Below are 25,784 nucleotides of genomic sequence, written 5' to 3' on the forward strand. Positions count from 1 at the left end.
GAATTGACTACTGGGTACATAACAAAATGAAGGCAGAAATGAAGATGTTCTTTGAAACCAAGGAGAACAGAGATACGACATACCAGAATCTCTGGGACACACTTAAAGCAATGTGTCGAGGGAAATTTACAGCACTAAACGCCCACAAGAGAAAGCAGGAAAGATCTAAAACTGACACCCTAACATCACAATTAAAAGAACTAGGGAAGCAAGAGCAAACACATTCAAAAGCTAGCAGAAGGCAAGAAATAACTAAGATCAGAGCAGAACTGATGGAGATAGAGACACAAAAACTCTTCAAAAAATCAGTGAATCCAGGAGCTGGTTTTTTGAAAAGATCAACAAAATTGATAGACCGCTAGCAAGACTAATAAAGAAGAAAAGAGAGAAGAATCAAATAGACGCAATAAAAAATGATAAACGGGATATCACCACCAACCCCACAGAAATACAAACTACCATCAGAGAATACTATAAACACCTCTACGCAAATAAACTAGAAAACCTAGAAGAAACGGATAAATTCCTGGACACTTACACTCTCCCAAGACTAAACCAGGAAGAAGTTGAATCCCTGAATAGACCAATAGCAGGCTCTGAAATTGAGGCAATAATTAATAGTCTACCAACCAAAAAAAGTCCAGGACCAGACAGATTCACAGCCGAATTCTACCAGAGGTACAAGGAGGAGCTGGTACCATTCCTTCTGAAACTATTCCAATCAATAGAAAAAGAGGGAATCCTCCCTAACTCATTTTATGAGGCCAACATCATCCTGATACCAAAGTCTGGCAAAGATAAAACAAAAAAGAGAATATCCCTGATGATCATTGATGCAAAAATCCTCAATAAAATACTGGCAAACCGAATCCAGCAGCACATCAAAAAGCTTATCCACCACGATCAAGTGGGCTTCATCTCTGGGATGCAAGGCTGGTTCAACATATGCAAATCAATAAACATAATGCAGCATAAACAGAACCAAAGACAAGAACCACATGATTATCTCAATAGATGCAGAAAAGGCCTTTGAAAAAATTCAACAGGCCTTCATGCTAAAAACTCTCAATAAATTTGGTATTGATGGAACGTATCTCAAAATAATAAGAGCTATTTATGACAAACCCACAGCCAATATCATACTGAATGGGGAAAAACTGGAAGCATTCCCTTTGAAAACTGGCACAAGACAGGGATGCCCTCTCTCACCACTCCTATTCAACATAGTGTTGAAAGTTCTGCCCAGGGCAATCAGGCAGGAGAAAGAAATAAAGAATATTCAATTAGGAAAAGAGGAAGTCCAATTTTTCCTCTTTGCAGATGACATGATTGTATATTTACAATCGTCTCAGTCCAAAATCTCCTTAATCTGATAAGCAACTTCAGCAAAGTCTCAGGATACAAAATTAATGTGCAAAATACACAAGCATTCTTATACACCAATAACAGACAAACAGAGAGTCAAATCATGAGTGAACTCCCATTCACAATTGCTTCAAAGAGAATAAAATACTAGGAATCCAACTTACAAGGGATGTGAAGGACCCCTTCAAGGAGAACTACAAACCCCTGCTCAATGAAATAAAAGAGGACACAAACAAATGGAAGAACATTCCATGCTCATGAATAGGAAGAATCAATATCGTGAAAATGGCCATACTGTCCAAGGTAATTTATAGATTCAATGCCATCCCCATTAAGCTACCACTGACTTTCTTCACAGAATTGGAAAAAACTACTTTAAAGTTCATATGGAACCAAAAAAGAGCCTACATTGCCAAGACAATCCTAATCCAAAAGAATAAAGCTGGAGGCATCACACTACCTGACTTCAAACTATACTACAAGGCTACAGTAATCAAAACAGCATGGTACTGGTACCAAAACAGAGATATAGACCAATGGAACAGAACAGAGTCCTCAGAAATAATACCACACATCTACAGTCATCTGATCTTTGACAAACCTGACAAAAACAAGAAATGGGGAAAGGATTTCCTATTTAATAAATGGTGCTGGGAAAACTGGCTAGTCATATGTAGACAGCTCAAATTGGATCCCTTCTTTACACCTTATACAAAAATTAATTCAAGATGGATTAGAGACTTAAATGTTAGACCTAAAACCATAAAAACCCTAGAAGAAAACCTAGGCAATATACCATTCAGGACATAGGCATGGGTAAGGACTTCATGTCTAAAACACCAAAAGCAATGGCAACAAAAGCCAAAATTGACAAATGGGATCTAATTAAACTAAAGAGTTTGTGCACAGCAAAAGAAACTACCATCAGAGTGAACAGGCAACCTACAGAATGGGAGAAAATTTTTGCAATCTACTCATCTGACCAAGGGCTAATATGCAGAACCTACAAAGAACTCAAATAAATTTACAAGAAAAAAACAACCCCATCAAAAAGTGGGCAAAGGATATGAACAGACACTTCTCAAAAGAAGACATTTATGCAGCCAACAGACACATAAAAAAATGCTCACATCACTGGTCATTAGAGAAATGCAAATCAAAACCACAATGAGATACCATCTCACACCAGTTAGAATGGCGATCATTAAAAAGTCAGGAAACAACAGGTGCTGGAGAGGATGTGGAGAAATAGGAACACTGTTGGTGGGACTGTAAACCAGTTCAAGCATTGTGGAAGACAGTGTGGCGATTCCTCAAGGATCTAGAACTAGAAATACCATTTGACCCAGCCATCCCATTACTGGGTATATATCCAAAGGATTATAAATCATGCTGCTATAAAAACACATGCACACGTATGTTTATTGCGGCACTATTCACAATAGCAAAGACTTGGAACCAGCCCAAATGTCCATCAATGATAGACTGGATTAAGAAAATGTGGCACATATACACCATGGAATACTATGCAGCCATAAAAAAGGATGAGTTCATGTTCTTTGTAGGGAGGGACATGGATGCAGCTGGAAACCATCATTCTCAGCAAACTATCACAAGGACAGAAAACCACACACCACATGTTCTCACTCATAGGCAGGAATTGAACAATGAGATCACTTGGACATAGGAAGGGGAACATCACACACCAGGGCCTGTTGTGGGGTGGGGAGAGGGGGGAGGGATAGCATTAGGAGATATACCTAATGTAAATGACAAGTTAATGGGTGCAGCGCACCAACATGGCACATGTATACATACATAACAAACCTGCACGTTGTGCACATATACCCTAGAGTTTAAAGTATAATTTAAAAAAAAAGAAAAGAAAGAAAGAAAAAAACTCTAGAAAAATGCACAGGGAATCCATAACAGTGGTTATATTTTGGGGTCTGACAACATAACAACAGGAACAGGAGCTGGGAGGAGCTTATCACTAGACACCTTCTGTATGTTTTTCTGTTTTTAAACCATGGAAGTGTATTACCTATTCAACAACTAAACCAGCTGCTATGGACTGAAAAAAAAAAAAAACCCTCAGGGGACCCAGTAATAGATGGGTTCCCATGCTGTTGTGAGTTTTACCTCTAGGAGCTCTACCAGGTCCTCATAATAAATATTGAAGAAAAATCCCTGTGTTTCTGGCAGGAACAAGGGAGAAGTAACCATTTGAAATATGCCAGAACATTCTGCTCTTATATCAGAGCCTAACCCACTTAGGGAAAAGCAAATATCCAACTCCATCCCCTTCTAGCTATCTTGTACAACCTACGGGGGTTTGGGAAATCAGAGAAGCACCGATGAAGGGCATAGTTCAGGGGCACAGGCTCACCCAAAGACTGAAACCTAATCCATAGGACTATAGAACACTTTCCCTCCCACTACAATACCACCACATCACTACAGGCCTATTTACTGAAGTTCTTCTTACCCAGCACATCATGTCCACCTTTTAACAAGAAATTACATGGCATACTAAAGGGCAAAACCTACACAATTTGAAGAGACTGAACAAGCAAGCATCAGAACCAGAGTCAAATATGGCAGGAATGTCATAATTATCAGACCAGGAATTTTTTAAACTATGATTAATATGCTAAGGGTTTTAATGTAAAAAGTAGACAATGTGCAATGACAGATGTATATTGTAAGGAAAAAGATGGAAATTCTAAGACAGAATAAAAAAGAAAGGCTACAGATCAAAAACACTGTAACAGAGATGAAGAATGTCTTTGATGGGCTCATTGGTAGACAAGACATGACTGAGGAAAGAATCTCTGAGCTTGAGGATATGACAATAGAAACTTCCAAAACCGAAAAGCAAAGAGAATAAGACTGAAAAAACAAAAACAAAAACAAAAACACACCAAAAAAAAAAAACAAAAAACAAACAAACAAACAAAAACCCATGGCAGAGGCTATGCATGGGTCCAGAATGTCCAAAAACTGTGGAACAGCAACTACAAAAGTTGTAACATACACGTTACAAATGGAAACGCCAGAAGAAGAATGCAGAAATGAATACAAGCAAATTTTTAAAGCAGTAATGACTGAGAAGTTCCCCCAAATTAATGGCAGACACAAGACACCATACCACAGATTCAGGAAGCTCAGAGAATACCAAAGAATATGGATGCAGCTGGGGCGCAGTGGCTCATGTCTGTAATCTCAGCACTTTGGGAGGCCGAGGTGGGTGGATCACGAGGTCAGGAGATCGAGACCATCCTGGCTAACACAGTGAAACCCCGTCTCTACTAAAAAATCCAAAAAAAGTTAGCCGGACATGGTAGCAGGTGCCTGTAGTCCCAGCTATTTGGGAGGCTGAGGCAGGAAAATGGTGTGAACCCGGAAGACGGAGATTGCAGTGAGCCGAGTTCGTGCCACTGCACTCCAGCATGGGCGAGAGAGTGAGGCTCCATCTCAAAAAAAAAAAAAAAAAAAGATGGATGCAAATGAACAAACAAATAAAAAACCCCTACACCTAGGCATATTATATTCGAACTCCAGAAAATCAAAGACAAAACATGTTGTAAGAAACCAGATGGGGAAAAATACTTTATCTACAGAGGAGCAAAGATAAAAATTACATCCAACTTCGCCTCAGAAACCGTAAAAACAAAAAGAGTTCAGTGACACATTAAAGTGTTGAGGGAAAGAAAAAAGCAACCAACCTAACATTCTGAACTCTGTGAAAGTATCCTTCAAAAATGAAGGAGAAATAAAAACTTTCTCAGACAACAAAAATTGAAGGAATTTATTGCCAGTAGACCTGCCTTTCAATAAATATCCAAAGAAGTTGTTCAGAGAGAAGGAAATTGAATCTACAAAGGACATGCATTACAGAATGAATAAAGAACATCAGCCACAGAAACAGCACTAAACAACCAAGTAGACTGAATGACTTAGCCACTTGATGCTCACCAGCCTCTGCTGTTGGTACCCCAATTATTGCAAAATGGATGTATGAATGGAGGAGCCATGGCAGAGGCTATGCATGGGCCCAACATCATGGACTCATCAATACAGATCTAGCTACTGATGTTAATATTCAACTTGTCAGTAACAGAGACCAAAGCTAAGACTCTGATATGTCACCATTTCTCAAGAAAATCATTCAGTCGCTTGGTGAGCCTCAATAAACACCACCATTCAAGGCCTCACAGAATATTTCATCTTACATAACATTGCATCACACCAAGAGAACTACTTTAAAGCAAGAAGATACATGACCATGGAATCCACTACCCAGAAGCTACCCACCTGATAGAGTAGTAGGACAGCTTGTTGAAGGCATAGCTGAGGCACTAGCTTAGACATAATACCCTTAAGAATAAGGCACCATCCTCCAGGATGCAGTATATACTCTACATCAACGGCCATCATTTAGTGCCATGTGTTCCTAAGTAAAATATATGGTTTTGGGAAACAAGGACTGGAAGTAGGACAAGCCTCACACTACCATCACTCCCAGTGACCCAATTAGGGAAACTATGCCTCTTATCCCAACTCTGGGCTCTGAGAGTTTAGAAGTACTGGTTCTTAAAAGGGGAATACGCCCACCAATGGACACATCAAGAGTCTCATTAAACTTGAAACTATGGTTTCCATCATATTACTTCAGATCACTATTAAGAGACCAAGAGGTAAGGAAAAGAGTCACTATTCTGGCAAGAGTAACCAACCCTGATCATCAGGAGGAAGGGCTGACATTACACAATGGAGACAGAGGAGAATATATTTGGCAGCCAGGTCATCTGCTTGGGTATCTCTTAGTATTCCCTTGTTCAATGTTGATGATAAATGGACAAGTATAGTCATGGCTTACAAAGGGCATGATGACCAGGTACCTTATCTGGTAACCTATTTGGACCAGCAGAAGTACATATTGAGAGGGTGGTGGGGGGAGGGATCTAGAATGGGGAGTAGAAGGGGAAGATGATGAGTACCAGTTGCAGACTCAAGAAAAGCTAAAGCAGCAGGAGTTGTGCTCTGTTCCAAACTTTTCTCTTTTGTTTCCCCAGGAAATGGAGTCCATCAGAATCCTGAAGGAACCATTCCAGAACTTATGAAGCAAAAGAATCTGAGCAGCAGAAATGGTGGACCATAGTGGAGGCTGGTGTCCAGATTCACCGCTTCAGGACTAAAGCACTTATTCCCTAAGCTGCTGGGTGTGCTGACAGCTGACAACTCTAATCTGAATTCCTCTCCGGGAACCAATTTTGGCTGAAGTCAGTCACCACACCCAAACTCATGCCTTATTCCTGGTAAATGTGGGACTATATAGGTTCAGACAACTTGCCTCAATAGAGAACATCTCTGCAGAGCCATCCTAGCTTGAGCTGCCTGTGGGATTGACCTTTGTTCAGACTGTATCACCTCAACTTCTTTTACCCAATGCTGCTTCCTTCACTCCCCCATGGGTGTTGATTCAGAGGATCTCCCTCCTATAAACTTTCTGTATGCCAGAAAAAAAAGAAAGAAAAAGGAGAAAGAAGCAGACAATAATTTTTATTCGTGTGTTTAAAAAGTTGTCAAATCGCCCAAGGAAGCACATAAGTTGTCAGCATTTGAATAATGTTGGAAACATTTTATTCCGTCTGATTTGCTTTGGGACAATTCACTGCCAGCTATAAATTTGTGGAAACACTGCCCCACAATCTTAGCAGACAAGATTGGCAGAAAATCGCTTAGAAACACTGAAAACATGTGACAAAGGGCTTTCCGTGAAAAGGGTGGATGTGAAGCAGTAAGGACCTCCTTCGTGAAGCACGCAGTCACCCTCCAGCCACCAGAACCACAGGAACGAGGTGGTAACTGAGGGAAAACACATCTAGGCACACGTCACGCTGGCACCTTCCAGCAGGTCCCCAGGGTTGTGTCCCTGGAGCTCTGACAAAGAGTGTGGCCCGGAAATGTTATGTTTGGACTGCGAGTTTTGGTGGAAAATAACAATGCATCAGGTTGCAGACAAAGCAGACCCTGCTATGTGCGTTTATGGGAGCCACGCCCAACAGGAACCACAGGGAATGATCCAGAGGAGAGCGATGGACAGACACAAAGAGACACACCAGAGAGAGGCTCTCAGGAGGAGGCTCTGTGGCCTCCAGACCATGTCAAAGCCAAGGCAGAAAGGATGAACTGAGGAAAGGAGGAAAATTTCCTCTTAAGGAAGGTAAAATCCAGAAGGGATCCCTAAAATGGTGAGCGGTTTAAACCTAGCAGTTTTGCATTGATTCACATAAAGTGTAATGAAAACTGTTAAGACACACAAGGAGAGACTGGCCAATCTACAGTCACAGAGGAAGACCCTTCACACCCCTTCACAGGATCTCGCAGCAGATTGGCTGAAAAGTATCCTCGAAACTGCAAACCTCTCTCAAGGAGACCCACTGAGTTGGGCAAAGGTGGGGCTGACTTAATTCTCGCCTCCCTGCTCTCCCACGTAGCCCTGCATTTCACTCCATTGCAGGGTTTCTGGGACACCCGAGAAAGCGTGTAGTCCAGGGAGCACGTCTGCCAACTGAAGGCCTTGACAAATGACTTTCTGTACTGGCTGAAGGCCAGGGCCCAGCGTACTGATAAGGAATCTCTTCCAGTAAAAAGTTGGGACAAAAAGCATATTAGTGAGTGGACACAAACTAGAAAAGTCTCCACGTAATACGTTAATGCCAACAGAAAGCATCCACCATGAAGGAAGCACTAACCAACAACACAGATAAAAATGACTCTGGCAATTAACATCAGCCAGCCTCTGCATAGGCCATCCCAGTACTGGCAAGATGTGAGCTAAGTGGCTATAGCATCAGGGAGAGAATTTATGCACGGACCCAAAAGTGTGGCTTCCTACTGACTAAAACTGATTTAGCTACTGTTGCCACCAAAGTCCAACCTGCCAGCAACAAAAACCAATGCTGAGCTCCCAATATGCCATATTGGGCCCAACCCCTGGGCCGCTGACCGTACTAGTCCGTGGTCTGTTAGGAATGGGGCCACATAGCAGGAGGTGAGCAACAGGCAGGGAGCAAAGCTTCATCTGTATTTACAGCGGCTCCTGATCACTTGCATTAGCGCCTGGGCTCTGCCTCCTGTGAGATCAGCTGCCGCATTAGATTCTCATAGGAGTGCGAATGCTACTGTGAACTGCATATGCAAGGGATCTAGGTTTTGTGCTCCTTATGAGAACCTAACTGATGCCTGATGATCTGAGGTGGTCAGTTTCATCCCGTAACCATTCCCAACCCCCCCACCAGTCTCTGGAAAAATTGTCTTCCACGGAACCAGTCCCTGGTGCCAAAAAGGTTGGGGACTGCTGCAATATGGTATTGTCCATCACAGAGAGAAACCAGCTTTTCGGTGGCCAGACACACTGGACTCCTTCCCTCCTAGAAAGGACAGGACTTCATTGACATACCTAATCTTGGCATAGCTTAGCCTTTCCTCCCTGCAGGGCCTTAGCCAGCACCACTATCTGAAATCTTACAGAGGATTTGATTCACTGATGTGGAATTCCATATAACACCGTGTAGACCTGGGGAATCACTGTACAGCAAAAGAGATGAGGGAGTGGGTCCTCAACCAGGCACAGGTAAAACTCCAGCTTGGAGGCAGGTCTCTGTGAGGATGGAGGGCCAGCCTCCAAGGTGCTGTATATGTATGAATTCAAAGATGATTCTGTGTCCCCAGTAAGAAGATTACATAGGGTTTGGGTATCAAAGAGTGGCAGCAAAAGAACTCTGATTACCACCATCCCTAATGAGCCACGTGGGGAGTCTGTGCCGCCCCTCCTTGCAGCTCTGGGACCGGCGGTTTAGAGTGTAGGGCGGGGAGCCACCTGGCCCCGCTGGGCTAACCCAGGGCAATGCAGAGCAATGGTGGGGAGAGGGGGCGAGGGGGAAGAATGGCAGGGGCTGGGGGTGCCATCACGCCCAGGGCGCGGGCAGGAGCGTGCAGCTGAGCCCTGAACCCACGACGACCTGGAGCTGAGCAGCACCGAGGGTGAGGGGCGCCCAGATGGCAGCCTAGGAGAGAACTCCCCAGTCCCAGCCGCTGAATGTGGGAAGTCAGCCTTCACCTCCGCTGAGGTGTGCGCAGGGACTGCCCCAGAGGAATGTTGCCTGTGGGGGCCGCACGCCTTCCTTCCCAAGACAGACCACGCCCCTCTACCAGGGCATGCCCCGCCCATTTCCAGGACAGGCCCCACCCCCTCTCTGGGCAGACCACGCCTCTTCCCAGGGCCGACTCTGCCCTGTCCCAGGATGGACAGTACTTCACGAGTGCTCAGTGCAGGGACACAGAGGCCTGGACATGTTGGTCCAACCTGGAAGGTTCATTCCAGCTCCAGAGCTCCCTGTAAGGTCCAACAAGGCTGTCCTGGAGCCTACCCGGCAGCGTGCTTCTCCCTCTGCCTATCCCTGATTCCTCAGGTGTTGATCCCAAGAACACTCCAAATAAAATTCCTGTATGTTAATCTTCATCTCAGAGTCTACATCTAGGGAACACAACCTGTAACATTAATTTATATTTAAACACACTTTAATGTCATCTACCTCTAAACATTTCCACGGCACTAGTCTTAACATAAGCCTATGTAGTTTTTAGTCATTTAACATTATTATGCCCTTTCACATTCACCAACTCATCCCTAGTTTGCTACCTTTCTCCTTTTTCCACATTATATCCTTGGTTCCACTGAGTCTATCCTACCCCCTCTCTGTGCAGTTTCCATTGGTTTCTAAGGTATTTCAACATAAGTTACCACAGTGCTTTCACTTTAAATGTTTCTGATTAAAGGCCAGACGCAATGGCTCACATCTGTAAACCTAGCACTTTGGAAGGCCAAGGCAGGAGTATCACCTGAGGTCAGGAGTTCGACACCAGCCTGAGCAACATGATGAAACCCTGTCTACTAAAAATACAAAAATCAGCCGGGCGTGGTGGGGCGTGCCTGTAATCCCAGCTACTCAGGAGGCTGAGGCAGGAGAATCGCTTGAACCCAGGAGGCGGAGGTTGCAGTCAGCCAAGATCACACCACTGCACTCCAGCCTGGGGGACAGAGTGAGACTCTGTCTCAAAAAAATAATAAATGAATAAATAAATAAATAAATAAATAAATAAAATGCTTCTGACTAAAATGAAGATATAAGACACATATAAAATATGTTCTAGAGCAAGAGATTGGAAGATCAGAAAGGGAACAGGATCAAGAGCACACAGAAACACTTTTTCCCTCTCTGAGGGAAGAGTGAAAACACATAATTGATAGAGAAACAAGATTGTGAGACAGTATGTGATTCAGGACAGGACTCTATTCAAACGGAATTACTAGACGTTCCTAAGAGCATTAACACCCTCCAAGTGTGTGGTTCAGTTCTGAGATGAAACTATTACAGGACAATATCCAGCTCCCCAGCCTGAGACCTTTGCCATCTGAGTGAATATTTTCCACTGTGGCAGAAACATGTGATTTATTTGCCTGTCTCACACTTTCAGGCTAATCTGCATAGTAAGCGACAAAATGTTCCAGGATTCCTGGGTTTTACTCCTTCCTAACTTTTGTGGGGTTTTGTTTGTGTATTTCCCTTGGGATTCAATATAGAAATCCTGCCAAATATATTTGGCAACCATTGTCCTTGACATGAACTGTTCTTTTACATTTTATCTAAAACTAATCAGAAAACCTATTATATTCCCTGACCCATGGTTAGAAGAAACTGAGCAGCTGCAGGAACAGATAATATAAAACTGAATTTTCCCAGCTGTTTATTTCAAACCTTGGCAGAGGCTGTCAGGATGTGTCCAGAGTCAGCTTATCCTGTTAATCAGTATCAAAATAATCTAAAGTGTAAAAGGGTTTCATCAAAATAAAAATTCTATCAACTTTTTTCTGGTAAATACATGTGACTGCCTATACAACAATAGAAAGCTAGATAATAAATTAATGATGTATTCTATTCAATTCAACTCAAACTATTATTCTCTGGCCTCAGGCTGCATGCTAGATGGACATTAAAATATACATAGTGTATGAAGTAAAATTATCTCAATATTAATTGTTAACAAGACTAACTTTAATGGATAAATGGTTGTTTAGTTAGATGCCAGGCTACTGATAATCTGGGCCTCTACTTCATAGAATTACCATGTGACCTAGCAATTATATTCCTAAGTATATTCTGAAGAGAAATAAAAGCACATGTACACAAAGACTTGTACATGAATGTTCTATAGCATCATTATTCATAATTGTCAAAAGGGGAAACAATCCAAAAGTCCATCAACAGATGAATGGATAAACAAAATGTGGTCTATCCATACAATGGAGTATTATTCAGCCATAAAAAGGAGTTAAATTCTGATACATACTACAACATGGAAGATTTTTTTAATTAAAAAATGAAAATAGTTTCATTCTTACTATATCTTTCTTTTCTTATTTTAACTCCTCTGTCATTCTGCAAAAATGGAAGAATCCTGAAAACATGCTAAGCAAAAGATGCCAGACATAAAAGGCCACATATTTTATCCCTTCATTTACATGAAATATTCAGAATAGGCAAAACCACAGTAAAGATTTAGGAAAGGAAAAAAATCTCCACACTGAAAATAGGTGATTTTTACAGTACGTAAATCATACCTCGAAGGAGTGAAAAAATGATAAGGAAATATTCTGAACTTTATACTATTAAATTCAACAGCTCAGATGGAATTTATTCCCATGCTGTTCACATGAGAGTGAATAAGTCTCAAGAGATCTGATGGTTTTATAAAGGGCAGTTCCCTTGTACAATGCTCTTTTGTCTGCCACCATGCCACATAAGATGTGCCTTTGCTCCTCCTTTGCCTTCAACCATGTTTGTGAGGCCTCCCCAGCTATATGGAAATGTGAGTCCATTAAATCTCTTTCATTTATAAATTACCCAGTCTCGGGTATGTTCTTATAGCAGCATTAGAACGGACTAATACCACTCTTATACCAAAACCAGACAATGACATTATAAGAAAATCAGTCAAATATCCATCATGAACACAGACGCAAAAACTAAAAAACCACCATCACCACCACCAAAACTCTTAACAAAACAGTTTTAGTTGGCCAGGTCTTCCATAACAAAATACCAGAGATTGGGTGACTTAAATAACAGAAACTTATTTTCTCACAGTTCTGGAGGCTGGAAATCCAACATCAGGGTGCCAGCGTGGTCAGTTTCTAGTGAGAGCCCTCTTCCCAGCTGGTAGATGGTTGCCTTCTTGCTGTACGTTCACATGGCTTTTCCTCAGTGCATGAGTATGGAGAGAGAACTTTCTCTCTTCTTAAGAGGCCACCAATCCTATCAGATTAGGACTCCATCCTTATGACCTCATTTAACCTTGTTTACCTCCTAAAAGCCCTATCTCCAAATACAGTTACATCAAGAGTTAGGACTTCAACATATGAATTTGGGGCGGGAGGAGGTGGAGACAATTCAGTCCATAGCGAAAATATTACCAATATAATATGTCACAACCAGGTGGATTTTTTTCCCTGGGAATATATACCTGGTTCCTCATTAAAAAATCAATCAAGGTAATTCACCGTAACAGAATAAACAAGATAAACCATATGACCATTTGAATAGATGCAGAAAAAGCATTTGACAAAATCCAACATCAAATCTTGATAAAAACTCTCACACCAAGAATAGAAGGAAACGTCCTCAATGTGACAAAGAGCATCTGTGAAAAAATTACAAGTAACTGTACTTAATGGTAAAATAATATTTTCCCTCTGAAATCAGGAACAAGACAAGGATTCTGCTATCAGTTCTATCTAACATTGTACTGGAAGCTCTTGCCAGTGCAGTAAGGCATGAAAAAAATAAAAATAAAAAGCATCCAGTTTGGAAAGGAAGAAGCAAACTGTCTTCATTTGCAGACAACGTTATTGTATATGTAGAAATTCTAAAAGAAGTGCAAAATGCTACTAGAGCTGAAATGCAAATTAACAAGATTAGAGTGAACAAGGTCAATATACAAAAATCAACTGAATTTCTACATTTTAGTAACAAATGATTGAAAAATGAAAACAAATAAAAATGATACAATTAACAATAGCATCAAATCCCTCAAAATACTTAGGGATACAATTAATAAAATTCTTCCAAGAAGTACTCTGTAGGCTACAAAATATCCTAGAGGGAAATTAAAGAAAATCTAAAGAAACAAAGCACAGACACACACATCTATGGAACTAGAGAATTCACAAACAGATTTGCCTATATACAGTCATTTAATTTTCTACAAAGGTGCCAATGGAATTCAACAGAGAAAGAAAAGCTTTTCACACCATACCGAAAATTTAACTCAAAATGTATTATAAACCTAAATACTAATCCTAAAATGATAAAAGTTCTAGAAGAAAACAGAAGAAAGGCTTTGTGAACTTGAGGTAGGCAAAGATTTCCTAGGACAGGGGAAAAAAAGCATGAAACATAGAAGAAAAAAAGCTAAATTGGACTTAACTACAACTATAAATTTCCACTATTTGAAAGACACCATTTGGAAAATGAAAATGCAAGCCATAGATTAGAAAAAAATATTCAAAACAAGTATATCTGAAAAGTATATATATAAAGAATTATATATAAAGAATTATCAAAACTCAACAATAACAAGACAGACAACCCAATTAAAAACTGGCCAAACCATTATCCTAAGTGATTTAACACAGGAATTGAAAACTAAATACCATATGTTCTCACTTATAAGTGGGAGCTAAATGATGAGAACACATGGACATAGAATCATAGACACTGGGGACTACTAGAGGAAAGAGGGAAGAGGAAGGGTAGCAAGGAGTGAAAAACCACCTATTGGGTACTATGTTCACTACCTCGGTGACAGGATCATTCATTCGTAACCCAAACTTCAGCATCACGCAACATACTCATGTAACAAACCTGCACATGTACCTCTTCAGTCTAAAATAAAAGTTGAAACTACGTTTAAAAAAAAGGATGAAAGATTTGAATAGACACTTCCAAGAAGATATAGGAGTGGCTAATTAGCATATGCAACATCTTTAGTCATCAGAGATATGCAAATTAAAAGTATAACCAGGCACGGTGACTCAAGCCTGTGATCCCAGCACTTTGGGAGGCTGAGGCAGGTGGATCACTTGAGGCGAGGAGTTTGAGACCAGCTTGGCCAACATGGCAAAACCCCATCTTTACTAAAAATACAAAAATTAGCTGGGCGTGGTGGCGTGTGACCGTAGTCCTAGCTACTCAGGAGGCTGAGGCATGAGAATTGCTTGAGTTTAGGAGGCAGATGTTGAGCTGACATTGCGCCACTGCACTCCAGCCTGTGTGATGGAATGAGACTCCATCTCAAAAAAAAGTATAGTGAGATACCACTATGCAGTCATTAAGTACTGGCAACATCAAATGTCGTCCAGGATATATTGCAACTAGAACTCTCATGCATTGCAGGTGGAAGTATAAAATGGTACATTCAAGAAATCTGGGCCGGGCGCGGTGGCTCAAGCCTGTAATCCCAGCACTTTGGGAGGCCGAGACGGGCGGATCACGAGGTCAGGAGATCGAGACCATCCTGGCTAGCACGGTGAAACCCCGTCTCTACTAAAAAATACAAAAAACTAGCCGGGCGAGGTGGCGGGCGCCTGTAGTCCCAGCTACTCGGGAGGCTGAGACAGGAGAATGGCATAAACCTGGGAGGCGGAGCTTGCAGTGAGCTGAGATCCGGCCACTGCACTCCAGCCTGGGTGACAGAGCAAGACTCCGTCTCAAAAAAAAAAAATAAAAAAAAAAAAAAATAAAAAAAGAAATCTGTCTGGCAGTTTCTTTTAAAGTTAAACATGCACTTACCATATGATCCAGCAATTCCACTCCTAGATATTTAACTAAGATAAATGAAAATAGATGTTCACACAAAACAGGTGGAACACTGTTCACAGCAGGTTTATTTGTATTTGCCCCAACTGGAAATAACCCCAAATTGTGATATAATCCCATAATGGAGCAGTAATCAGCAATAAAAAGGATAGAAATACTTTATGCAACAACCTGCATGAATTTCCAAATCATGATGCTGAAGAAAAAAAGCCATAGAAGAATGCATACCGTATGATTCCACTGATGTAAAATTCTAGAACATGTGAAAACAAATCGGTAATTTCCAGATAGCAGTTTATTGCCTGAGGCCAGGTCAGTGGGAAAGACTCATTAAAAAGTTGCAGGAGGGTTGATGTAAATGCATGTTGATTAGGGTGGTGGTTACGCAAGTGTATGCATTTGTCAAAACTCATCAAACTGCACATTTAAAACTGATGTGCTGCATTATATGTAAACTATACCTGTGGCAGGTAAAAATTTGGCCCACATCACCTTTGCTCCTTGGTGTGATGACCAAAAATACATTATGTGGCAAACTAAAACTTTGAAGATGGAATTAAGGGTGCTGATCAGCTGACCTTGAGATGGGGAGAGTAATCTGAATTATCCAGGTCAGCCCAATGTAATCACATGGGTCCTTAAAAGTAAAAGAGAGAGGCAAAAAAGGCCAGAGATATGCACGGAAAATTGAAGTCAGAGCAATTCCAAGCATGAGAGAGTGTTGATGCACCATTGCTGGTTTCCACTACATGGAATAGTTTGCTGAGGATGGGGCCTAGGAATCTAAATTTTAATAAGCTTCTCGAGTGATTCATGAACTAGTTTGACAACAAGTGCCTTCATGAACTTCAGCTTTGGGATGAACTTTAGGAAAGTTGGGGTCCAGTTAATGTATATGAGAGATATTGCTTTTTTTTTTTTGAAATGGAGTCTCACTGTGTTGCCCAGGCTGGAGTGCAGTGGTGTGATCTTAGCTCACTGCAACCTCCGCCTCCTGGGTTCAAGTGATTCTCCTGCCTCAGCCTCCTGAGTAGCTGGGATTACAGGCGAGCACCACCATGCCCAGCTAATTTTTTTTTTTTTTTTTTTTTTTGGTAGAGATGGGGTTTCACCATGTTGGCTAGGCTGGTGTCCAACTCCCGACCTCAGGTGATCTGCCCACCTCGGCCTCCCAAAGTGCTGGGATTACAGGCATGAGCCACCATACTTGGCCGATTGCTTATTTATATCTCCAAGCTCCACTGATCAGAAAATACTTTTCCTGAAAAGTTATCCAGCAGAGGTCAGATCATGTTGAGAGGACAAGTCTCTGGAATGTTAATAAAAGTATATGGAGTTAGTGTAGTTGAGCTGTTCACTTTTTGCATAAGAAATCTCACTGTTCATGTTTTCCCATCGGACAAAATAAAACAGACTGAGGAGTTATATATTAATGTGTGAACAGTGCATAGCTACATGCCAATAAAGCAACGCGGTTAATGAATCAATAGCTTTTTTTCCTGCTCAGTGAAAATAAAAATGCTTTATACCAACTAGAAAAAAAAATAAATCCAAAAGCTCATTCTTCGAAAAGAGCACCACCAGCAACAAAATAGACAAATCACTGGCAAACTTATTCAAGGAGAAAAGATAAATAGCAAAGATAGAGGAATTTAGGAATAAGAAAGGGCACATAACTACAAATAATGTGGAGTAAAAGAATCATGAGTGAGTGCTACATGCAACACTGTCACAACAAAATTGAAAAAATAAATAAAGTTACTTCCTAGAAAGGTATATAATTATTAGAAGTTGAAACTTGAATTGACTGATTATCATAGAAGAGCCTGGAGGGGTGATTAAAGACATTGCAAATGTCACTAGGACCAAATGGATTCATAAGTGAGTCTCGCCTAACTTTTAGACAATGGATAATTCTAATGTTACTTAAGCTATTCTAAGCAATAGAAAAAGATGGAGTACTCATCAATTCATTTGATAAAGCCAACAAAACTTTGTTTACTATTATTAGTAGGCTGAGCGTGAAAATCCACTAATAATAGTAAAAAAAGAAAAAAGTTATAGATCAATCCCACATTCAAAGGCACACAGTGTCTAAAGAAATAGTAGCACATAGAACCCACTAATAATCAAATTACATGAATAGCAGATTTTACTCCAAGAATGTAAGTGTATTTAGTGTCAGGACATCTATTAACATAATTTATCAACATATCAAAGAAGACAGTTCAGATGATACCAGCTACTGAAAAGTTATTTATGATAAATATTTTGTGGCAAATGAGAATAGAAGTAACAAGTACCATTTGCAAAAACCAAAACAGCAAATGTTACTCTAAATAGCAAAATACAAAAATTATTTCAAGTAAACATAGAGTAGAAGGAATGTTCACTTTCATTGTTATTATTTAACATTTTCTCCTGTTTTCTAATAAATTCAGTAAGATAAGAAAATGAAATAACTGGCTATAAACATTGGAAATGAGCTAAAATCTGTCCCATTTCACTGATGATATGATTCAATACTCATAGAGACTTTAGGGTAAAATTACTAGAGTTAATAGGCGAATTTGGCAAGGTAGCTAGATTTAAGATGAATATACAATGGCTGGGTGCAGTGGCTCAAACCTGTAATCCTAGCTGTTTGGGAGGCTGAGGTGGGCAGATTGCTTGAGCTCAGGAGCTGAAAACCAGCCTGGGTAACATGGCAAAAACCCATCTCTAAAAAATATACAAAAATTTTCCGGCCATGGTGGCCTGCTCCTGTAGTCCCAGCTACTTGCGGGGCTGAGACAGGAGAACTGCTTGAATCCAGGAGGTCAAGGCTGCAGTGAGGTGAGATCACTCCACTGCACTTCAGCCTGGGTGACAAAATGAGACCCTGCCTCAAAAGAAAAAGCTGAATAAACACAAACCAATAGCTTATCTCTATTCTGGTACTAAGCACTCATAAATGGAAATAGGAGAAAACTATCTTATTAACAATAGCATCACACTTATAAAATACATAGAGATAAATGTAATAAGAAAAATATTTAAATTTATTATATTAATAAAATTAAGGTATGAGTTTAATGAAATTTCAGTTAGAATCACAACAGGGCTTGGATCTTTTTAATTTGAAAAATATCTTAACGGTTTTATGTGGAAGAATAAAGTGTCTAAGAATAGCTAAGAAAGGTACAAAAAGAATAGTGAAGATTGCTTTCACCCACTAGATATCAGAAGATATCATAGGCTCACTGTAATCAAATCACTATGGTATTGGCATAGCAAGATAATACTAGATTAGTGAAACAGCCTAATGAATCCAGAAATATATGCTAATATATATGAGAACTTTATATGATGAATGTGTTGATTCAAATCAGTGGCAAAAGGTGCCATCATAATAGGCTATTGATCTGGATGGAAATAAAACTAGACAAATCCCTCTCTCATGCCATATGACAAAAGTAATTAGCAGATAATTGAAGCAATGCATATAAAAAGCAAAACAGTAAACATTTTGCAAGAAAATCTGGGAGACTACACGTACAATCTTGAGGTGTGGGAAACATTTTTAACCAACCTTGCCAACTCTGAAGACATGAAAGAAAATATATTTCTGCTTATAAAAATTAAAAACTGTTTTGGTAAAAGTTATAACAAAGTCAACAGACAAACAATAGATCTTGGGGGAAACTGCAATATACATGACAAAGAGTTAATACTTGTAATAATAAAAGGGTTCTCCTAATTTTCTTTTAAATGAAAGAGTCCAAAGAATAATGGGCAAAGCATATGACTAATTAAATCCCCCAAATAAATTCAATAGCCAACAAGCATTTAAAAAGATGCTCAAGTTACTAGAAATAAAAATAACACAATGAAAGTAATGATGTAATATCACTCCACACCTGTAAAATTGGCAAATTTTAAAAACAGGATAAAACTTATCACTACGTGAGTGCAGAGAGAAGGCCATTTTCATACTTCGATGGTAGAAATGTGTGAAAAGTTCTGGCTTCTTTGGAAATTAAAACTTAGAAGGAAACATTCCCTTCGTTCCATTAATATTCCTCTTGCAAATTAGTTCGACAGAAGTAAAAGCACCAGTATGCAATGATATAGGATATAGTAGCCAAAAACTGGAATAAAGTGAACGTAGATACAGCCATACCATAGAATCTTATATAGCCAATAAATATAATGAATTAAGGCTATGCCAATTGACTTACAGTTCTAGCAGGTGTTAATGAGTGAGAAATGTGTGTACAATGTCCTAATTTTATAAAACAAATAGTGTCCAAGAAAACCTTTGTCTGTGTGTATGTGTATGTGAATATATATGATCATACCGGGGTTACCCAGTTGAGGTGGGGGAAAAGGGGACTCATGTGGAAAGAGGGTGGGGAGCCAAACAGAAAGAACCAAAAAGACTATAAAGTATGTACAATATGACCACATTTAATGTTTACATAACCACTATCTATGTATTATATTTAAATCTTTATAATACACATTTAAAGAAGACAAAACAAAATATAAAATAAATGATTTCAACATTCAACTCAATAAGCAAAAATTGAACAACAAAATGAACCAAAGGAAATTAGAAGGAAGGAATGAACTAATGAAAGTAGAAGCAGAAACTGATGCAACACAAAGAAAAAAGAGATTTGATAAATCAAACCAAAAGAAAATTCTTGACAAGACCAATAAAATCAAGAAAACTCCTGGAAATATTATTTTTAAAAGAGAGAAGAGAACATATACAACATAAGAAATGAAAAAGGAAATATAACTACAGACACAGAACAGTTTAACAAAATCACAAGAGACTCACATGTAACTTGATACCAATACATTATCAAACCTAGGGATAGTAGATTTCTTTCTATGAAAATATAGACCAAAATATAGACAAAAATATACCAATATTTACTGAAGAAGAGGTAGAAAAATCTGAATCAACTGATGACCATAGACAATATTGATAGTTATTTAGTACTCTCCCTAAATGCACCAGAAAGCCCCAAACATGAAAAGCTTCTGAACTCATGGCTCATATTATCCTTACACCCAAAGTAGAAAAGATATTTAAAAAACACACATCGCATGTACACACAAGAGACCCAGACATGAAACTCGTGTGTGATATTGATTGGATTTCATTGCCTTCTCTCTATGGAAGCTTGGGCAGGCAGAAGGAAGTTTTGTCTTTGTCCCTTCAACCTCCCTATACTCCAGTCTCTAGATTCTGGAGGAGCAGCATGTGACAAAGAGGAGCACTGGACAAAACAGAACAAAATATCAACAAATAGGTCAGACCTATGAAAAGAACTGGCAATTAGCATTTGTGCTAATAACACAGATGTGAGCACAACTTACTCAGAAATGTTTCTTTGGGGCCCAGGTAGCATCACAACCATCCTAACCCGATGTCTGCACCTTCCTCCAAGCAGACTTACACCCCCACAATCCTGGCCCCTCATCAGACCCCACAGAACATGCCTTTACCTTGTGTCCACAGGTAGCTCACCGAGATCACTTTGCATATAGTCCCATGACAGTTCCACTGCACCCAGGTAGTATCTTCTGGTGGCACTAAAGCAGAATCGCAAAAGGCACAGAAAGAAGTAGGTGGAGAGCTCTATTTGCATGACTTATTGCCACAAATGTTCAACTGAAGAAGCAAAAGGTTAATTCTTCTTTAAAATATCTTTAGCTCTCAGGAGGGGAAAAAAGTAAAATTTCTGATTTAAAGGAACTTTACACACTGGATGTGCTTAGCACTAAGCAGTAACCGACAGGATTGCTTCCTTTTTTATCAGTGGGAAGTAGCCACAGGAAGAACTGAAGTAGGAAAAGGGAGGCTGCTAAACTTAACCCATTCACTTCTGAGAGCAGTAGGGGCATGAGAAGTCTGCTTTAATCAGAACCTTTAAGGAAAGGAGGAGAGGGATGGATAAGTCAAAGTGAACAGGAGCTTTAATTTGTGCTCCTATTCCTAGCCTACTACAACCCTCTTCCTGATTGGCAGCAGCAAGAGAAGTTCTGGATGTTGTCGAAGATTGTAGAATTCACTTGCACTAGCAAGAGTAACCAGCAACCTGTTAGTCTCTCTGCTTCTGCACTTGCCCCCCACACTGCTGCTAGTGTGAGGAATTTATAGTTTTTAAAACTATAGTTTTACATAAAACATGAGGTTAGGCAACTATTGTTTTAAAAACTATAATTTATAGTTATAATTTAAAACTATAAAGCAAATCCTACCACTCCTCTTCTCAGAATCCTCCAATGGCTTCTGACCTCCATCAGGGTAAAACCCTACATCTTTACCATGGCCTAAGTACTAGAGCATCCCACATGGTTGGCATGCCCTTTCTCCTGACCTCTGTAGTCTCATCTCACTCTGGTTATACTGGTCTCCTTACTCTTCCCTAAAATACCAAGCACACTCATGCCCCTGGACCTCAATAGTTGCTATTTCTTTTCCCCTAGATTTCCACGTAGTTCCTCTCCCACAACTCCTTCGCATTTCAGCTCAAATCTTGCCTGTTGAATGAGGTTTAAATATGGAACACCACATTTATGTTGTAAGCTCTTTACCCTACCTGCATTACTGATATTTTTCTCAATAGCACTCATAACCACCTGGCATTTATTCATTTATTTATTTTGTCTTGTTTTTAACCTAACACTTTTCCGGGTTGGTTACATTTGGCCCAGGTATAGAATCTTTACATCAGAATGTAGCCATGGTGAGCTCAAACACCCTACTCAGGTTAATGTGTATTAGGGAGAGTGAGGTCTCCCACAGGGGCCTCAAAGTGTAAAAGCTTATGAGAAGAAACTTGATCAGGGTTGCTATAAAAACGTTATCATTGAGCTCAGTTCTGCACAAACAAGAATGTGTTCAGGAGCAATTGGTATACTGTTGACTGGTTTGGAAACAGGCGGCAAGAAGTCCCTTTGATAAACACTCCTCTCCAACAGGTACAAGGATGCAGAGATGACAGCTGATACTACATGCCAGGAACTATTCTAGGTGCTTTTTTTTTTTTTTTTTTTTTTTTTTTTGAGACGGAGTTTCGCTGTGTCTCCCAGGCTGGAGTGCAGTGGCGTGATCTCCTCACTGCAAGCTCCGCCTCCCAGGTTCACGCCATTCTCCCGCCTCAGCCTCCCAAGTAGCTGAGACTACAGGCGCCCACCACCACGCCCGGCTAGTTTTTTGTATTTTTAGTAGAGACGGGGTTTCACCATGTTAGCCAGGATAGTCTCGATCTCCTGACCTCGTGATCCACCCGCCTCGGCCTCCCAAAGTGCTGGGATTACAGGCTTGAGCCACCGCGCCCGGCCCGAGGTGCTTTTAAATACAGGTACTACTCTTACCTTCATTTTAACTGAAGCACGGAGAGGTTAGGCAACTTCCCCGTGGTCACACAGCTTGTGAGTGGTAGCATTCAAACCCATGTACTCTGGCTCCAGAAGTCATGCTCCTAACCACTATGCTATACTTCTATGCCTCAGAACTGAAGAAATCCCAGTTCCCAATCCTCTGGGAATAACAGTGCAATAGAGGAAACAGAAAAGTAGACAGTTACAGTACAGGGTGATAAATTCTCTGCCAGGTGCTACATAGGCTATCTGATTTAATCCTCATGACAACACGGCAATGTGGACACCGATAAAGCAACTGAGGTACAGAGAGGTTAAATGGCTTGCCTACAGCCACACAACTACCGATTTATTTTTACTCAACTCCTATGGTGTTACAAAATCCTATATTAAGCAGTATAATTGAAAAGAAAAAGAAAACAATAGCACAGTGATTATAAAGAAAATAGCTTGATTGTGTCACTCCTAAAGTAGTGGATCAGATATCACTGTTTATTATCATTCACTAATTACATTTATGAATAATTTTTTAAAGTAAAGGAAAAGACTGGCTGTTTTAACTAACATAATAGAAACTTGCTGAATTTTCTGTTGAAGATATATTTTGAAGTCAGTTTTATTAAGTATAACTCACATGTAAAATTCAAAAGAAAAATTAAATACATAAATAAAATGTGTCTTCCTCCACTAAAAGAGTAGGGCACATCGCAGGAGCCGATAAATATTTGTTCAATGTTTACATGAGCAAACAGGGTCACTCAGCCGTCTTTATTTTCAGTGAGTCATAGGTAAAATATTCTTCACCAGGTGAGGATTGAGTCGCAGTCGCGTCAGGAACTCGCCTCCAGGTACTTAGCGAGCGAGCCCCGACGGCCGCGGTTGGTGGAGGGGGGAAAATGGGGGACAGTGGGGGGTGGTTTGGGGAGACTGAGGTGGGGAGTAGGGGGAGAACTAGGGAGGGAGCCTCACCCCCTAGAAGCTTTCTGCGCACGCGCATCTCGGTGCATCTGTTGGGCGGGGCTGCGGGGCCTGTGACACCGCCCGCTGAGCTCTGTGATGTAGCCGCTTGCGGAGACTGGAAGCAGGCGCGGCGCGCCCGGCCCGCCCTCTTCCGCTGCCGCTGTGGGAATGGAAACATCTGCCCCACGTGCCGGAAGCCAAGTGGTGGCGACAACTGAGCGCCACTCCGCGGCCTGCCGCGCAGATCCTCTGCGTGTGTCCTCGCGAGACAAGCTCACCGAAATGGCCGCGTCCACTCAAGGTAAGGGCGGGCGCGCGCGCGGCCGGCGCCGCGGGGAGCCGCCTTCCTGGGCTCCGGAAGGGGAAGGGCTCAGCGCCCGCCAGTCCCGACCGAGCTCCCCCGGGACCCAAAGCGGCGCGGGGACTGGGAGGGCGCTTGGGGCTCGCCCCTGGCCCATCCGCTCCCAGGGTCCAGCCAAGGTCACGCGCGTGTCTGGGGCCTAACCACCCCGGTGTGTCTTCTCCAGTGGAGCTCACCCAGCCTTCCGGCGCCGCCCCCGGCAGCTGAAGCACGGAAACGTTCTGTCCCTGTTCTCGGAAGCGGTCTGGCTTCTTTGTCCCTTTGGACGTTCATCTCAAATGCCTCATGGCGTCGTTCCGTGTACAAGGCACCTCCCCAATTGCTTTATTGTTGGTTTTGAAAAACTAGCACATATGGGATGGTACTTAAGAATAGCCTTCTGTTTAGTCGGCGTAGTCAAAGATTCCGTGTAATTCGCAGTGGAGCACGTCTTTAAGTTATACTTCTTACCCTATTTTGAATGCTTAGGTTGTATTTAATTTAGTACTGACTCACAGATCCCATTGCTAAACAGAGCCATGATCGAAAACTCAATTATATAAAAGTAAAATTACATAAAGTATGTTAAAGGCAGTGGAAATACTAAAAACTCATCACTTTTATTATTTACCATCTTTTATTGTTTTTGGGGTTTGCTTTTGGGGTTATTTATACATCTATTGTATCTCTGTGGAGGAGATACTATACTATGGTGCTCTACTGTGCATCTCTTCCCAACTCTGGGTTCAGTGGTGTCACAATTCAGTAATGTCATGCTCACGATGAATGAATACACAGTGGAAATTGGCTACACTACAAATCAGCCCTTGCCTAAAGCCAACTGTTAAACATTTTACCAGCACACCGCTAAATTTTAGATGACTCTGGGAAGGTGGAATGTGCAATGTGATAATTATGTATTTACCTGCAGAGCAGACTTCTCTTATTGACTTTAAACGTATAGGTCGATTAGGTATTTGCACCTAGGAAATTGTTGTGAGAAATTTTGAGGTTAAGATGAATTTTAATTGTTATCACAGTGATGATCACATAATACTGTGATCATTGATTTTGTGGGCTCATAAACGTGGCTAGTGGCTGACTTTGTCTCTCATAGTGCTTAGCAGTGTTTGACCAATGACTGACCAAATATCTCGCATTTAATCCACCTTCCCCCCTACTCTCTTTTTTAGGGACTAGATCTGTCATTCAGGCTACAGCACAGTGGCACAATCATAGCTCACTGCAGCCACAACTGGGCTCAAGCGATCCTCCCACCTCAGCCTCTAATTCCCCCTTTTGACTGGAGCCACCTGTTGATCTAAGGGGCTTGGTCAAATTACATTAAAACAAAACTGTAATGTTTTGCTGTTACATTAGAAAAATAATTTATTTTTTTAGAAAAATATTTTTTAGAAAAATAAATTATTTAACTACTTGTGAGGCCATGGGGTACTCAAACATCCATATTTTGTCTGCTAAATGGGCATCTGTGATATATCCTGAATGAATTCTTGAATATTTTGTGTATAGTTTAAGGTAGAGGTTGAGAGTAGTTTAAAAAAAAAAAAAAAATGTAGTAGTTGTAACATCACTTGTTGTTTCCTTCATTGAATTACCTTGCTGCTGTGTTATTAAAAATCAAATGACTATATGTGTGGATCTATTTCTGGATTCTTGATTCTCTTCCATTGCTATATTTGGGTATCCTTGGGTCAGTTTGACAGTATTGAATGTCATCGCTTTATAAGTCTTGAAATTAAGGTAGTTGTATATTATACTGTAGCTTT

At 40.7% G+C, this 25,784-nt stretch overlaps 2 protein-coding genes across 2 annotated transcripts in view; one reads left to right on the forward strand and one right to left on the reverse strand.

Moving 5' to 3' along the window:
* F8 (coagulation factor VIII) overlaps window positions 1-21,063 on the reverse strand; it is a 222,598-nt gene extending 201,535 nt beyond the window's left edge. The window contains exon 1 of the mRNA XM_025371967.1: window positions 20,814-21,063. Coding sequence (XP_025227752.1) covers window positions 20,814-20,956 — 143 coding nt within the window. The 5' untranslated portion in view covers window positions 20,957-21,063. The remainder of the gene's footprint in view (window positions 1-20,813) is intronic.
* Window positions 21,064-23,548: 2,485 nt separating this feature from the next.
* FUNDC2 (FUN14 domain containing 2) overlaps window positions 23,549-25,784 on the forward strand; it is a 29,924-nt gene continuing 27,688 nt past the window's right edge. Inside the window, exon 1 of the mRNA XM_025371970.1 lies at window positions 23,549-23,955. Within this exon, the coding sequence (XP_025227755.1) occupies window positions 23,823-23,955 (133 nt within the window). The 5' untranslated portion in view covers window positions 23,549-23,822. The remainder of the gene's footprint in view (window positions 23,956-25,784) is intronic.

This window comes from Theropithecus gelada, chromosome X (assembly GCF_003255815.1).
Source record: "Theropithecus gelada isolate Dixy chromosome X, Tgel_1.0, whole genome shotgun sequence".
In the NCBI taxonomy this organism is placed as follows: Eukaryota; Metazoa; Chordata; class Mammalia; order Primates; family Cercopithecidae; genus Theropithecus; species Theropithecus gelada.